Source organism: Stylophora pistillata, chromosome 8, assembly GCF_964205215.1.
Source record: "Stylophora pistillata chromosome 8, jaStyPist1.2, whole genome shotgun sequence".
Classification (NCBI taxonomy): Eukaryota; Metazoa; Cnidaria; class Anthozoa; order Scleractinia; family Pocilloporidae; genus Stylophora; species Stylophora pistillata.
The window spans coordinates 5,295,001-5,312,500 of record NC_142526.1 but is presented as its reverse complement, the minus strand read 5'-3'; the positions used below and the strand labels follow the sequence as shown (position 1 = coordinate 5,312,500).

At 36.6% G+C, this 17,500-nt stretch overlaps 1 protein-coding gene and 2 pseudogenes across 1 annotated transcript; 1 reads left to right on the top strand and 2 right to left on the bottom strand.

Annotated features, from left to right (window-relative positions):
- The window catches only part of LOC148724589 (uncharacterized), a 1,515-nt pseudogene extending 1,110 nt beyond the window's left edge, over nt 1–405 (bottom strand).
- A 4,970-nt stretch (nt 406–5,375) lies between these two features.
- Nucleotides 5,376–7,169, bottom strand: LOC111327129 (trace amine-associated receptor 2-like). Its single transcript, XM_022931237.2, has one exon. The coding sequence runs from the start codon at nt 6,854–6,856 to the stop codon at nt 5,897–5,899; it is 960 nt and encodes a 319-aa protein (XP_022786972.2). The 5' UTR covers nt 6,857–7,169; the 3' UTR covers nt 5,376–5,896.
- A 7,528-nt stretch (nt 7,170–14,697) lies between these two features.
- Nucleotides 14,698–17,500, top strand: part of LOC148724588 (uncharacterized) — an 8,099-nt pseudogene continuing 5,296 nt past the window's right edge.

Sequence of the window (17,500 nt, the reverse complement as noted above, 5' to 3'; positions counted from 1 at the left end):
TTCCCTACTGATCATGTATGTAGCGTTTGCATTTACCACGTTGAATTGGTATCTGAATGCAAGTCAAGTCTGTCTCTCGGAACAACTATTTCAACGACTCGTTCAACCTGGCTTGAAAACTAATGAAGGTAGAGGCTGAGGAAGTCTGATGCCTTTAGTAGTGAGCGTCTTTACGTAATGACAACTCATCCACACGTGCACTGTAGACTTGAATATTCGAATAATCCTTTATTTAGAAAGATCTAGTTTAACTGTACAAAAAAGGAAACAAATGTAAACAAATGAAGAGAAGCGAAAAAACTACAGTGAAAACATATTTACAAGATTTGTGGACTCGAGGAATAAGTGAATAAACTGGTGAGAAAACAATCGAACATCCAAAACAAATTTTTGACCTCTGCAAGTACGAGCACGTGGTATAATAATATTTTAATAATATTTAACAATTGAAATGACGTAATTGTTCCAGTCCCGCACGGACTGAACACGAGAAACAAAGTAAACAATTGTAGAACGTTTTGTAACTTACATACACTGTGAGAAATACAGAACAAAGGCGAATCGGAAATGCTTAACGCCACCCAATCAGATGGAATTCCGTTAAGCTTTGTCCATTTTGGTCACTTTTTAATTATATTTTCCAGACAGCTACAAATGTGTATTTTCTACTTGATTAAGGTTGTTGCGTACAAGTAGAAATAACTCTATCGCCTGTTTACTTCTCATGTTCTAACTATGGGTTTTCTTTTGCCAGATAAATATTTCGTGCATGTTAAACTCACTACTTTTTGTCCGTCAATTAAAACATGAAAAGAACCTGAATGTGCATAAATTCATTTGACATCTATCATGCTTTGTCGACATGAGTCTAAGACAAGTATTCACCCTTTGCGGCTTTTTTCTGCCCATTGTCACCGCTCACGAGTTTAAAGCTCGCCGTTTAGGCTCGGCAACAAATGTTTTTTTCAAAAATATCACTTTATTGACGCATGTCTCATCTGAGGTGCCGAAATTTTATCCTTTGCGTCACAGCAATGTATTGCATTCGGCTAATTCTTCCGGGCAATATTTCGTAAAATAAATCACTGAACTAAACCCAGATGTGAGAGAAAGAAAGTAAAAATACATTTTAAGTATAACCTATTCACAATATGATTAATATATTTCAAACGGTATGATTCCTAATTATGCAAACAAAAACTTTATTTCTATTTGAGCAATAGTGAAAATCAGACCTGAAAAAAATTTCAGGCCTGTGCGGGATTCGAACCACTGACCTCTGCGATACTAGTGCAGCGCTCTACCAATTGAGCTAACAAGCCAACTGGGAGCAGGCCATCAAATTAATAGCCTGCTCCCAGTTGGCTTGTTAGCTCAATTGGTAGAGCGCTGCACTAGTATCGCAGAGGTCAGTGGTTCGAATCCCGTACAGGCCTGAAATTTTTTTCAGGTCTGATTTTCACTATTGCTCAAATAGTGCTTTACTGCGAAGGATCGTGCTCATATACGTCTCATAACCGCAGTTCACACATATGTTTCATATGTTTGTTGTTGTTAAAAACTTTATTGTAACATTTGATAACACACGGTTTTAAGAAAGAGATGGTGTCAGTCTTGGACAATGGGAGCTCTCCAAGGTTTCCTAAAATGAAAAAAAATTGAACATGAACAGCAAGAAAAGTGAATCACTGATTATCTATTTGTGCAAATGGGGCATTTTCCTTAAGGCCCGTGGGGTCTCTTTATTAAGGTATCAACGTTTCCACAATCGAGTGTATTTGTACATTTCCTGGGATGTAAAGCGATATAACACTATAAACAAAGAAACATTTTCTAGCTACAAATCAGGACTTCGTAAGTGATTTTCAGAACTCGATTCGTATTCAAATAATCGTTCATTTGAAACTTTTAGCCAACTGAATTGATTTAGGAATTAAATCGTTGTGGCCATTATTCAAATTCAACGAACAAAGCAACGCATTATAGTAAGGAATAAAACAAACAGATCGGCAATCAGAGCCACAATAAATCAGAGTTTTGGAAGTCTCGCACAGTCATAAAAGAGCTTATTTTCAAATAGAGAAATTCAGAAAACAGATTCCAAGAGCATATTTCCCGTAAGTATTCCAGTGGATTTTCACGATAAAGAATAAAGGTAACTCGTGCCTGGATATTCCAAAATGTTATCAATCTTACAACAAACTGAACCCGTAAACGGGTAAAGAACGTTTCTTGGTGCAATTTTTTTTTAAATTTCTTCCTTTCCCATCCTGGTTTTGTGGACTTAAATTACGAAATATTGCGTGGAAGATGTAGTAGATTTGCACACTACCACAACGCAAATTATAAAACCACGGAAAACAAACACGAGACCGGTGTCAAATTGATTGATACTTTTTATGAAAGTCTTTGCTGACGAGGCTAAAATTGTGAGCTTTAAACTCCAGTTAATTTTTTATTGTTCTTGTGCACATGTGGACTGAAAAGTCGTTCCCAGGGTATGCTTAAACCGCTAACTGTTAAAGGCATTAAGTTTCGTCCGTAACTTCATCTGTTTTTAGGGTAAGATTGAGCCGTTGGTGGAAAAAATTGTTCCGAGAGACAGACTCGACTTGCATTTTCGGGACTTCCAATTTGACGTGGTAAACCTCCCCATAGCTAGTTTCACTGACAAACGCTAGAAAAGGACCTCGTAATAATTAATCCTCAGTCCACATGTGTACAACAACAATACAAACAAAAGTGAATTGGAAATACTAAATGCCATCCAATTAGATGGATCTCTCTCAAGTTCGCCCATAAAAAAATGTTAATCCAAAATGATTGCGGTCTCTTTTAATCATTTTCCAGAGAGCGCAAACTGTACTTACATATATACATACATACATACATACATATACTCTATTTAATTTCGAATTTGGAGTAGCTAAAGGATAAGCTAGTATCTTCGAGTTACAAGTATAGTTCTAAATACTACTAAAATGTAAGATGTAAAATGTAATTTTGTAACATTCTAAAGTTTAACTATGAGAAAGAGTCATACTGTAGAATCTTGCGCTTGAAATCAGAGAAGTCAGCCGTTCTAAAAATGTGCTTTTACATATCAAAAATCGTTTCAGCCGGTTAAAGTTTGATTAAAGTTGTCTTGATAACTAGAACTAGTTCTAGCGCCTGTTCACTTCTCCTGTTTTAGCTTCAGGAGACTTTTTCGCTTTCCTCTGCAAGATGAATATCGAGATCGTGCATGTTAAGTTCATTGGTTTCAACCGTCAACTAATATTTGCATGAAAAGAATATTAGGTTTTAATTCATTTGACATCTATTGTGATTTTGCACCATGGGCTTAAAGAACAGTATAACGTCGAGGTTATTTATGGCCAGCGTTATCGTTCTTAAGCTCATCGTTTTAGGTTTAAAAATATCAATTTATTAACTCCTGTCAGATATGGGGTTCCATAGTTTTATAATTTATGTTTTGGTAATATGTAAAACTCGACTACTTCTTCCCTGCAATATTTCGTAACTTGAAACACTGAACTAAACCAGGACGAAGGAGCAAGCAAATGAAAATACAGATCGAGTCTCGCACAATCATAACAGGCCTTGCCTTCCGATAGAGAGGTTCAGGAAACAGATTCCAAGAGTACATTGCCAACAACGTGAAAAAGCTGTACCGCGCTTCCTTATTATATCACGGTTTATTAACTTCATTTTACGATTCTGTTACAAGGCTTCGGTTAACTCCCACTCACAGGTCCTCGCTTATTCGAATAAACAGACCGGCACCAAAAACGTTGCTTTACAGGCACGTGGAAAAAGGCCATATATGGGCGATAACAAGTGCTGCATACATGTTGTTTGGTTAGGTAAAAGACAAACGAAATCACTTATAATGTCAATCAACTCAAGACAAATTGACGAGTCGTGGAGTTTCTAAGATACATTTCTCGTAGGCAGTCGTCCGAGTTTTCATGAAAAAGAATGAATATAACCCATATCTAGATATTCTAAAGAATTATGAATATTATAAAACAAAGTGAACTCTAACAACCCACATAAACTAGTAAAGAACGTTTTTAAGCTGCAAATTTCGGTTTCCATCATTAAAATGTGATTAAGCCATGCTCAACTTGTATCTTTACTTTTTTCCCCTCTCTCCCCTGATTAGTTTATTTTTACACATAAACATAACGTAAATTAGAAAACTGTGGCACCGAAGATGTCAAGGTTATCGATATTTTTTAAGAAAGTCTTTGCTGACGAACCTAAAACGGTGGACCTTAAACTCGCAGTGATATCAGTAATTACTTGTCTTTAAGCCAATGATGCCAAATCAAAATATATGCCAGATGAATTAAGATATATGTCACAGTTTTTATATGAATGCTAATCTAATCTCACAAACGAAAATTAATCAGCCTATGAAACACGTAACATTTATCGAGAGATGGATGGGGGAAAAAATTCTGAATTATCTGAAGTTACATTCGTGAACAGTCGATAAAGTTGTTTCTAGCTATCGGGACAACTTTTCAATCAAGCTCTTACAGGCTGAAACCGACTGACTTTTAAAAACACATTTGGCAATATCTGGAGAATCTGATTAAAACTGACGACCTCAATCACTTTTGGATTAAGATTTTTAATGAGCAGGGTTTGAGTGAAATCCATCTCATTGGGTGACGTTAAGCATTTCCGATTCAGCTTTGTTTCGTATTGTTTCTGGGCACATGTTGACTCGGAAGTCATTCCCAGGAAAGGCTTAAACCACTCACAAATAGAGGCAGGAGATTTCCTCTGCCTGTACCTTCCTTAAATATTTATGTAAGAGTAAGCGACTGGTTGAAAAAGTTGCCTTCGGAAAGACAGACTTGACTGGCATTAAGCTTCCAATTTACTTCATAAATTTTCTCGCCACTAGATAAGCAAAGCTCGTTAGTCATTGTTGTTCATGACAGCTTAGGCACTAAACGGCTTTTACTCACTTTAGCAGTCTAAATTAGCCAAAAAAAAGAAATTTCTAGTATTCTTCACGACCTTCTAAACCTTTCCCTATTCTTATACTTTTCTCGTTCATTTAGTCTATAAAACGTTGCATTCACTCATTTACTTAGCCTCTTAAATCACATTTATCATAACGGAAATATAAAGTGTTTCAGTGAAGCCTCTCTATTTACTTTGTATGAAATTTTTTTAATTTCCACTTACCAGATCAAAACCTTTTCATTTTCTGGAAGTAATTACAACACTTGGGTTCTTTTTGCGAGCATTTCGTTAGGATCTATAAAAAGACGTTTCTCACCTAGGTCAGTCACGCATATAAGTTTAAATCTGATGCTATCGTTTCCAAATATGTGTATAACTAGATACCAGGACATAAGTTTACCAAAGTTTCAGTGAGATCAAGATTTTTCCAATTTCCTGGCTTGGATTAATACTACAGAGAACGTTTTCTCCGTTTCCATAGCTTCATCTAAACACTAAGGGGTGGGGGGGAGGAGAAGTTGAGACGCAGTCGAGGATTTGCATAACTTTCCAGATAAATGAAGGAAAACTTTGTTTATATGCTTCTTGATTAACATAGATTTTCATAATACATGACGATATTATTCCCCAAACAACTAATAAAATTGTATAGCTGACAACTTCTAAACCATTCGAAATCTCTGTTCTAAAAAGATCAAGTCAATTTCAAATTTGTGGCAAGTGCTAACATCTTTGGAATGAAACAGTTTCGACAAATCGCCGATTTGTTAATGTTGGTAATTTCCATGAGGTTGATTATCCAATTACCTCTCGTGACCGTAATTCTAACTGTCGCATAAAACAACAACTAGCGACTTTAGTTCATCAGTGGATGCAGAAAAGGCCAACGCAAAATCTAGAAATGTAGTTATCAAGTTGCCCACTCTTTTCTCAACCTTCCCCTCCTTAATTGTATCTCTAAATGCTCGACCCTGGTTCTTCTTCCAAGAATGACTTTTTTCATTTCTTTTTGTCTCCAGCAGTAAATAAGTGGATTCACGAGCGAGTTTAACATGGCACATGTTAGCATCGATGGCACATTGATGGGGCAAGAATCAAATAGTGCTGAAGCTGTTACGATCAGACAGAAACAAAGTGGAAGAAGGCAAACAATAACGGCACCAACTACAAATACAGTTGTCTTAAGCGCCTTGTTCTCTTTGGCAAACCTTTCCACTTCTTCTTGGGGCAGTTGTTGAGTTTTTATTTTGTGTCGATGACGACGTGTTTCACGATACATGATGAAGTAAGAGAAGGTAAGAAAGAGAACGCAGGAAATAATGAGAAGGCCTGCAGAAAAACGTACCAGAACGACCATTTTCAAAATTCTGAAGACCCCAATAATGAGCGGAATGATCCAAGCTGCTAACACTGCTATCCTCATGTTCTTATAAGTTACAATGTCTGAGTATTGCATCGAAAACTTGATGGCTATGAGTCTTTCCAATGTAACCAACATCAGATGAAGGTATGAAGCTGTTATCATTACAACTAAACACTGGACAAAGTAGATTTCAAGCGTTTCACTGTTACCGAAACCATACAACTCGTCCACCCTCCACATGATAAATAAAGGCTGGCCAATGAGACCTGCTAATACATCAGTCACCGCTAAACAGGCCAGCAAGATATTACTGTTGGTTCGAAGTCGAGGTGTCGTTTTCACAGCCTTTATCACCAGTAGGTTGAGCAGAACTGTGATGGGACAAGTGATTGTGTTGATGATGATTATAATTATAGAGCCAGCCACTGAAGGGACATCTTCTGTATCGCTTTCCCTATCGGTCGTGTTTGTAGCGTTTGTAAAACTAGTCATGGAGATGTTTATCATATCGAATTGGAATCTCAATGCAAGTCAAGTCTATCTCTAAGAAAAACTGTTTGAACGAGTAGTTCATTATCTAGCATGAAAACTAAGAAAGGTTGAGGCTGAGGAAGTCCGATGCCTTATATAGTGAGCATTTTCGGGTAATGACAACTCTTCTACGTGTGTTCAGTGACAAATACAGAACAAATGCGAATCGGAAGTGCTTAACGCCACCCAATCAGACAGAATTCCCTTAAGCTTTGCCATTAACGGCACTTTTTAATTTTATTTTCCAGACAGCAACAACAGTGTAGTTTTCAGCGTGATTAAGGTTGTCGCCTTAGCTAGAAACAGCTTTATCGCCTGTTCACTTATCATGCTATAACTCTGAGATTTTTTTGGCTTTCCTTCGCCAGATAGATATTTCGTGTGTGTCAAGCTCATTAGTTTTCGTCTTTCAACTAAAATTTACATAAAAGAAAAATGTGCATCAATTCATTTTGACATCTATCATGCTTTGTCTTCATGGGCTCAAGACAACTTCGCAGCTTTTTTCTAGCCATTGTCATCGGTCATGAGTTTAAAGCTTGCTGTTTTAGGTTCTATAACAAATGTTTTTTTCAAAAATATAACTTAACTGATTAGCTCACGTCTCATCTGAGGAGCCGAAGTTTTATAATTTGCGTCACAGCAATGTGTTAAACTCGGCTAATTCTTCCGTGCAATATTTCGTAAAGTGAATCCTCAAACGACATCCAGATCAGAGAGAAAGACAGTGAAAATACACGTTGAGTACAACTTATTCACAAAATGATTAATACATTTCAAACGGTATGATTCCTAATAATGCAAACAAAAACGTTGTTTTCACGCTTGATAACACACGGTTTTATGAAAGAGATGTTTTGACAATGCATCGTATTTGTACAGTTCCTGGGATGTAAAGCGAATAACAATAATAATTAATGAAACCTTCAATCAGGACGTCGCAACTGATTTTGAGAACTCGACTCGTATTCAGATAATCGTAGGGTTGAAATTTTTAGCCAATTCAATTGATTTAGAAATTAAATCGTTGTCGCCATCTTTTAAACTCAACACCCAAAGCTACGCATAATGGTAAGGAATAAAACAAACAGAACGGCAACAGAGCAAAGATCAATTTGGAGAGTTTCCAAAGAGTTTTGAAAGTCTCGCACAGTCGTAAAAGAGCTTATCTTCGGACAGACAAATTCAGAAAATGGATTCCAATAGTATATTTCCCATAAGTAGTCGAGTGTATTCTTATGATAAAGAATGAAGATAATTTGTTTCGAGTTATTTCAAATGTTATCAATCGTAAAACAAACTGAACTCGTAAATGGGTAAAGAACGTTTTTTGATGCAAATCTTTTTTACTTTCTTCCTTTCCCATCCTGGTTTCGTGGACTTAAATTACGAAATATTGCGTGGAAGAAGGGAGAGTTTTGCACCTACCAGACTACAAATTATAAAACCACGGAAAATCCAACAAGAGACCGGTGTGAAATTGATTGATACTTTTCATGAAAGTCTTTGCTTCCAATTCGACGTGGTGGTAAACTAGCTAGTTTCAAAAACGTTACAAAAGAACCTCGTGGAAATTACTCTTCATTCCACATGTGTACAACAACAATACAAGCAAAAGTGAAAAGGAAATGCTAAACGCCATCCAACCAGATGATTTCTCTCAAGTTCTCCCTATAAAAAATGTTTAATCCAAAATGATTGCGGTCTCTTTTTAATCAAATTTTCTAGAAAGCGCCAAATGTGCTTTTACATGTCCAAAATCGTTTCAGCCGGTTAAAGCTTGATTAAAGTTGTCTTGATAACTAGAACTAGCTCTAGCGCCTGTTCACTTCTCCTGTTATAGCTTCAGGAGACTTTTTCGCTTTCCTCTGCAAGATGAATATCGAGATCGTGCAGGTTAAGTTCATTGATTTCAACCGTCAACTAATATTTGCATGAAAAATATATTAGGTTTTAATTCATTTGACATCTATTGTGCTTTTGCGCCATGGGCTTAAAGAACAGTATAGCGTCGCGATTTTTTATGGCCAGCGTTATCGTTCTTGAGCTCATCGCTTTAGGTTTAAAAATATTAGTTTATTAACTCCTGTCAGATATGGGGTTCCATAGTTTTATAATTTATGTTTTGGAAATATGTAAAACTTGACTACTTCTCCCGGGCAATATTTCGTAACTTGAAGCACTGAACTAAACCAGGACGAGGGAGCAAGAAAATAAAAATACAGATCAAGTCTCGCACAATCATAACAGGCCTTGCCTTCGGATAGAGAGGTTCAGGAAACAGATTCCAAGAGTACATTGCCAACAACGTGAAAAAGCTGTACCGCGCTTCCTTATTAAGTCACGGTTTATTAACTTCATTTTACGATTCTGTTACAAGGTTTCGGTTAACTCCCACTGACAGGTCCTCGCTTATTCGAATAAAAGGACACTAAAAACGTTGCATTACAGGCACGTGGGACAAGGCCATATATGGGCGATAACAGGTTCCGCATACATGTTATTTGGTTAGGTAAGAGACAAACGAAATCACTTATAATGTCAATCAAATTAAGACAAATTAACGAGTCGTGGAGATTCTAATATACATTTCTCGTAGGCAGTCGTCCGAGTTTTCATGAAAAAGAATGAAGATAACCCATATCTAGATATTCTAAAGAATTATCAAACAGTATAATAAAAACTGAACTCTAACAACCTACATAAACTACTTAAGAACGTTTTCAAGCTGCAAATTTCGGTTTCCATTATGAAAATGTGAATAAGCTGTGCTCAACCTGTATCTTTACTTTATTCCCCTCCTACCCTGATTAGTTGATTTTTACACATAAACACAAAGCAAATTAGAAAACTATGGCACCGAAGATGTCAAAGTTATCAATATTCAGTTTAAGAAAGTTTTCACTGACGAACCTAAAACGGTGGGCTTTAAACTCGCAGCGATATAATTACTTGTCTTTAAGCCCATGATGCCAAATCAAAATATATGCCAGATGAATTAAGATATATGTCACAGTTTTTATTTCAATGTAAATCTAATCTAACGAACGAAAATTAATCAGCCTATGAAACACGTAACATTCATCGAGAGATGGATAGGGGAAAAAGTCCTGAATTATCTGATGAAATGAATGAAAAGGCGATAAAGCTGTTTCTAGCTATCGCGACAACTTTTCAATCGAGCTCTTACAGGCTGAAACTGACTGACGTTTAAGAAACACATTTGGCAATATCTAAAGAATCTGATTAAAAAACGACCTCAATCACTTTTGAATTAAGATTTTTTTAATAAGCAGAGCTTGAAGGAAATTCATCTGATTGGGTGCGTTTAGCATTTCCGATTCAGCTTTGTTTCGTATTGTTTCTGTGCACATGTAGGCTAAGAAGTCATTCCCAGGAAAGGCTTAAACCACTCGGTATTAATATAAGTGGCAGGAGATTTCCTCTGCCTGCACCTTCCTCAAATATTTATCTAAGAGCGAGCGACTGGTTGAGAAAGTTGCCTTCCAAGAGTTAAATCTTTAACTCACTTTACCAGTCTAAGTTAACCAAAAAGAAAAAATTGCCAGTATTCGTGCCAACCTTCTAAATCTCTCCCTATTCTTATTCTTTTCTCGTTTATTCAGTCTACAAAACGTTGCATTCACTATTTGCTTAGCCTCTTCAATCACATTTATCATTACGGAAATATAAAGTGTTTCAGTGAAGCCTCTATTTAATTTGTATGACCTTTTTTTTAACTTCCACTTACCAAGTCAAAACCTTTTCATTTTGTGGAAGTAATTACAACACTCGGGTCCTTTGGACGAGCATTTCGTTAGGATCTATAACAAGACGTTTCTCACCTAAGTCAGTCACGCATATAAGTTTAAATCTGATGCTATCGTTTCCAAATATGTGTATAACTAGATACCAGTCGACTAGTCGTTTTCACAGCCTTTATCACCAGTAGGTTGAGCAGAACTGTGAAGGGACAAGTGATTGCGTTGATGACGATTATAATTATAGAACCAGCCACTGAGGGGACATCCTCTGTATCGCTTTCTCTATTGGTCATGTTTGCAGCGTTTGTAAAACTAGTCATGGAGATGTTTATCATATGGAATTGGAATCTCAATGCAAGTCAAGTCTATCTCTGAGAACAACTGTTTGAACGAGTGGTTCAATCTAGCATCAAAACTGAGAAAGGTAGAGGCTAAGGAAGTCTGATGCCTTTAGTAGTGAGCATCTTCAGGTAATGACAACTCATCCACACGTGCACAGCAACAACTACAGAACAAATGCGAATCGGAAACGCTTAACGCCACCCAATCAGACGCAGTTCCCCTAAGCTTTGCCCATTAAGGGCACTTTTAAATTTTATATTCCAGAAAGCAACATAAGTGTATTTCTTAGCTTGATTAAGGTTGTCGCGTTGACTTGAAATAGCTCTATCGCTAGTACACTTCTCGTGTTACAAGTCCGGGTGATTTTTTCGTTTTCCGTTGCCAGATAAATATTTCGTGCATGTTAAGCTCATTACTTTTCGTCCGTCAACTAACATCTGCAGAAAAAGAAAAATATGCATCAATTCATTTGACATCTCTTATGCTTTGTTGGGGCTTAAGACAATTATCCACCCTTTAAGGATTTTTTATACCCATTGTTGTCGTTCATGAGTTTAGAGTTCGCCGTTTCAGGTTCAGCAACAAAAGTTTTTATTAAAAATATCACTTTATTTACTCCTGTTTCATTTGAGTGCCGCAGTTTTGCAATTTGTGTCGTGGCCATGTGCTAAACTGGGCTAATTCTTCAAAGCAATAGTTCATAATTTGAATCACTAAATCAAACTCAAATATGAGAGAAAGAAAGTAAAAGTACATGTTGAGTACAACTTACTCACAAAATAATTAATACATTTCAAAATGGTACGATTCCTACTACATGATGCAAACAAAAATGTTGTTTTAACGTTTGATAGCACATGGTTTTACGAAAGAGATGGTGTCAATTTTGGATAATGGGAGCTCTCCGAAGGTTTCCTGAAAGGAAAAAAAGGTTTTTAACGTGAATGGCGAGAAAAGTGAATCACTGATTATGTATTTTTGCAAATCGAACATTTCCCTTAAAGCCGTTTCGTCTCTTTAAGGTGTCAACGATTTGACAATCGAGTGTATCTTTACATTTCCTGGGATGTAAAAGCGAAATACTACTATAAACAATGAAACGGTTTTCTAACAACAAGTCGATTCGTATTCAAATAATTGTAGAGTTGAAATTTTTTGCCAATTCAATTAATTTAGAAATTAAATCGTTGTGGCCATCTTTTAATGATAAAGAACTGATGAAGATATTTCGTATCGAGATATTCCAAATGCTATTAATCGTAAAACAAACTGAACGGGTAAGTGGGTAAAGAACGTTTCTTGATGCAAATTCCGTTTGTATTCTAAAGCTTTCGTTTTCAAAAATGGGAACGAGTTTATTTTCTGGAAGCTGTGCTCAACCTTCTTCTTTAATTTCTTACTCTCCCATCCTGGTTTAGTGAACTTAAAATAGGCCGGAAATATTACGTGGAAGAAGCCGGAGTTTTGTACACTACAACAACGCATATCATAAAACCAAGGAAAACCTAACACAAGACCGGAGTCAAATTGATTGATATTTTTTATAAAAGTCTTTGCTAACGAGGCTAAAATTGTGATCTTTAAACTCACAGTTCATTCTTTATTATTCTTGGGCGCATGTGGACTGAAAAGTTGTGCCTAGGAGATGCTTAAACCACTACAAAGGTAACAAGTTTCCTCTGCCTTCACCTTCATCTGTTTTAATGCAAGAGTGAACCGCTGGTGGAAAAAGTTGTTTCGAGAGACAGACACGACTCGCATTGTCGGGACTTCCAATTCGACGTAGAAAAATTCTCCATGGCTAGTTTCAAAAACGCTACAAGACCTCCTGGGAATTACTCCTAAGTCCACGTGCGTACAGTAACAATACAAACAAAAAATTGAATCGGTAAAGCTAAAAGCCACCCAGCCAGATGGATTTCTTTTAAGTTCTACCCATAAAAAAAATGTTAATCCAAAAATGATTGAGGCCTTTTCAATTTCATTGTCGAGATAGCGCCAAATGTGCTTTTACCTAAGTCTAAAATCGTTTCAGCCGGTGAAAGTTTGACTGAACGGATTTCTTGATAACTAGAACTAGCTCTAACGCTTGTTCACCAATCATGTTATAACTTCAGGAGATTTTTCGCTTTTTTTTGCAAGATAAATATCTCGAGCATCTTAAGCCCATTAAATTTCGACTGTCGACTAATATTTGCATGAAAAGAAGAATAGGTTTCAATTCATTTGACATCTATTGTGCTTTTGCGCGGTTTTTTCTCGCCAGCGTTATCGTTTATGAGTTTATAGCTCACCAGTTTAGGTTTAAAGATATCAGTTTATTAACTTCTGTCGGATATGGGACTTCGTACTTTTATAATTTTTGTTTTGGCAATGTGTAAAATTCGGCTACTTCTTCCACGCAATGTTTCGTAATTTGGATAACTGAACTAAACCAGGACGAGGGAGCAAGAAATAAAAATACAGATTGAGTCTTGCCCAATCATGACAGGGCTTGCCTTCGGATAGAGGTTCAGGAAATAGATTTCAAGAGTATATTATCAACAACGTGAAAAAGCAGTACCACGCTTCCTTATTAAGTCACGGTTTATTCGCTTGATTTTACGGTTCTGCTACAACACTTCGATTAACTCCCACTCAAGGTCCTCGCTTTTTCGAAAAGAAGGACGCTAAAAATGGTACATTGCAGGCACGTGGAAAAAGGCTAGATATGGGCGATAACAAGTGCCGCATATATGTTGTTTGGCTAGGTAATAGACAAACGAAATCACTTGTAATGTCGATCAAATTTAGACTAACTAACACATCGTACAGTTTCTAATCAGTATATCATACTTCTCATAGGTAAGTTGTCTTAGTTTTCATGATAAAGAATGAACTCAAGATAACTCTTATCTAGATATGCCAGTGTTATCAATATCATAATACAAACTGAACTCTAGCAACCTCCGTAAACTAGTAAAAAACATTTTCTAGATGCAAATGTTAGTTTGCATTATTAAAATGTGAATAAGCTGTGCCCGACCTGTATCTTTATTTTTTTCCCTCCCTTCCTTGCTTAGTTGATTCAAATAACGAAAGATTGAGTGGAAGAAAGGGTTTTACGTATAAGCACGACGAAAATTGTAAAACCACGGCACCGAAATTGTCTAAGTTATTGATATTTTGAATGAAAGTCTTTGCTGACGAACCTAAAACGGTGAGCCTTAAACTCACAGTGATTCACTTATAAATCGCAATGAAAAAGGCGCGATATAATTACTTGTCTTTAAGCCCATGGTGTCAAACCAAAATAGACGTCAAATGAATTTTATTTGAATGCAACTCTAATCTATCGCGACAACTTTTCAATCAAGCTCTTATGGGCTGAAACGATTTTGACTTTCAAAAACGCATTTGGAAATATCTGGAGAATCTGATCAAAAACCGACCTTAATTGCTCTGGATTAAGATTTATTTATGGGTAGAGCTTGAGCGAAATCCATCTGATTTGGTGGCGTTTAGTATTTCCGATTCGGCTTTGTTCTGTATTGTTGCTGTGCACAAGTAGACGAAGAAGTCATTCCCAGGAGATGCTTAAACCTCTCACTATTAGAGGCAGTAGATTTTCTTAACCTGTACCTTCTTCATTTTTCATGCAAGAATGAGCGATTGGTTGAAAAATTGCGGCTTCCGAGAGACAGTTGAGTGGCATTAAGCTTCCAATTCGATATGGTAAACTTTTTCTCGGCTATTTCTACAAACGCTACGAACTTCACCAATAGAGAAGGGAACATAGCCGCCGACCCATCAGTGGTTGGTTTTACAGTCTTAATCATCTTCAACACAACCACTTGTCCCCTCACAGTTCTGCTCAATGTTCTGGTGATAAAGGCTGTGAAAACAACGCCTCGCCTCCGAACCAACAGCAACATCTTGCTGGCCTGTTTAGCGATGACTGAAGCATGAACTGGTCTCATTAGCCAGCCACTGTTTATCCGGTGGAAGATTTTCTTACAATCTGGCCTCAGCAACAGTGAACGATCAGATAGTTCTTTTCTACGTCTGTACTTGCAGAACTAAAAACCTCATACCTTCATCTGATGTTGGTCACTTTCGAGAGACACATAGCGATAAGATTTACGATGCGATACCTATATCTTATTAGATGTTTCAGTTGTGTCGTATCGTTGGGTATTTTTACGAGTTGTGACGTATTTTGACGAGCCCGTTGGGCGAGTAAAAATAAAAATAACGAGTAAAAATAGTCAGCGATACGACACAACAAATCGTCTAATAAGTTATTTATTATCCAACACGCCAAATTGTTATTTCAGTGCGGGCGAATTTCGCAGATATTTATTTACGGGGAGCGTGACTGAAGTAGGCGAAGCGGAATGGAATTAGCGCGTTGCCGTGTTGCTGTTTCTGTTTTCTTCACTAAATGATGAAACTTCGTTATCGTCCAACTACTTGCTTTCTTCGCTCGATTACCTAATAAACTTGGATCAATATTTGTTAGTCTTTCCGAGTCTTCGACGTCAGAAAGGTAATTTAAATTTTCCGCCATTTTTTTATAACTTTAATACAATTCGTCGCTTGCGCGATGCGAGAAAACCTGTTTAACTGGTTCTCTGGAGTACAAATACTTTTTTATCATTATTATTTATTCGCCACCGTATTGTGATACAAAATGAGTTTACAGAGATTTGTTACAATGTGGCAGGAAAGCCCAAAGAAACCCTAGGGCTTATGCAACGTAGGCTTTCCATGAAAATATGACGATGAGTAAACTAGATATTAGATTAACTGAACAGCAGCCGCAGAGTATAGATAAAATGAAAAAAAAAAAAAAAAGAAAGAGGATGGGAGTAGAGGGGAAAGAGCAAGTTCAGAGAGAAGGAATTTCTTTAGATTTTTCTTAAAAGTAGGTACACTTACTGAATTTACAACGTCTGGAATAAGCGAATTAAAAAACAAATGGCCTTGGTATAAGAAAATATATATCTAAGAGAATAGACATTCGAGACCTATTACAAAAGGCAGATAGAAAGCTCTTCAAGGCACGATCCGCTGACCCCGGTTGCCCGCTAAGCAAAATTATTCCTAAGAAGAAAAGAGACAAAATACAACTTCAGAAATAGAACTGTCCATCATCCTGGAATAAATTCGGAAAGGTTTAAGAATGTGTTTGCAAATAGGCTAGTTTTTAGACATAATATTTAGACTTTCTTCAGACCTTCAGACTTTCTTAATTATATTGTACAAGAGTTTGTTTTTTAACTGCTATCCAGGCTATCTAAGGAATATGTTTAGTTTCCGGTCTGTATCCTATAATCTACGCGGAAATTATATTTTGTCTCTACCGCCTACAAAAACTACTACTTATGGTCTTCACTCCTTTTCATATATGGCTTCAAAACTATGGAACTCTCTTCCGGACTCTTTTAGTACGTCTGACTTTTCTGATTTCAAGCGCAAGATTCTACAGTATGACTCTTTCTCATAGTTAAATCTTAGAATGTTACAATTTTACATTTTACATTTTAGTAGTATTTAGAATTATACTTGTAACTCGAAGATACTAGCTTATCCCTTAGCTACTCCAATTTCGAGATTAAATAAAGTATATTATTTGTCTAGTTATAGTTAATGATTCTTAGATTATATTTTTTAATATTCAACGATTCTTAGATTATCTTTTTAATATTGTAACTTGAGATATGTACTTTGATCTTGAGAGAATAAAGATCATTATTATTATTATTATTATTATTATTAGTAGTAGTAGTAGTAGTAGTAGTAGTAGTAGTAGTAGTAGTAGTAGTAGTAGTAGTAGTGTTGAAACGAGAAACGTCTTATATTAGTTCTGCACTTTGGAACATAAAAGGAACTGGAATTCCTAGTATTATAATCATGAACCTGATTCCTTCGTAGAAACGTGTTGTTAAATATATTTGGTAACAACCCGATTTTATATAGTTTGAGTTTAAGTTTAAGTTTAATAATGCTTTTTACCACTGTACAAGAATAATAAGCAATAAATCGGTACAGAAGGTAAAGGAAAGTAATAGGGCCATCCAGTCAGTGTTATTCAATTCATCTTTAAATTTGGCAGTGTTATGAAAGTTAACTTCACGGTGCAAGACCCATCGGTAATTGGGTAAGGTCTTGGATTGTGCAGAATGAACCAACAAAAACAAAGGAAGATGATCAGAAATGTCAGTTACAAGAAGACCAGACTTGACAATGTCATTGATATTATTTGTAAAAATATTATCAGTTAGGTGGTTGTGTGCGAGGTGAGTCTTGTTGGCCTTGTTCTCAGTGGAATAACTGAGTACCTTTGTGGTACTCAGATACGTCAGTCCAGCGGTGTTGCAGATCATAGACCCGAACCAACATGGCGGTATTCCAAGATCCTCCACCGTGTACGCTCTGGTTTCCATGGTACATAACTGGTCACAAGCCACTGATGCCACAGGCGCAGCTGTTAGAGTGGTATTTTTCGACTATCGTAAGGCTTTTGATCTTA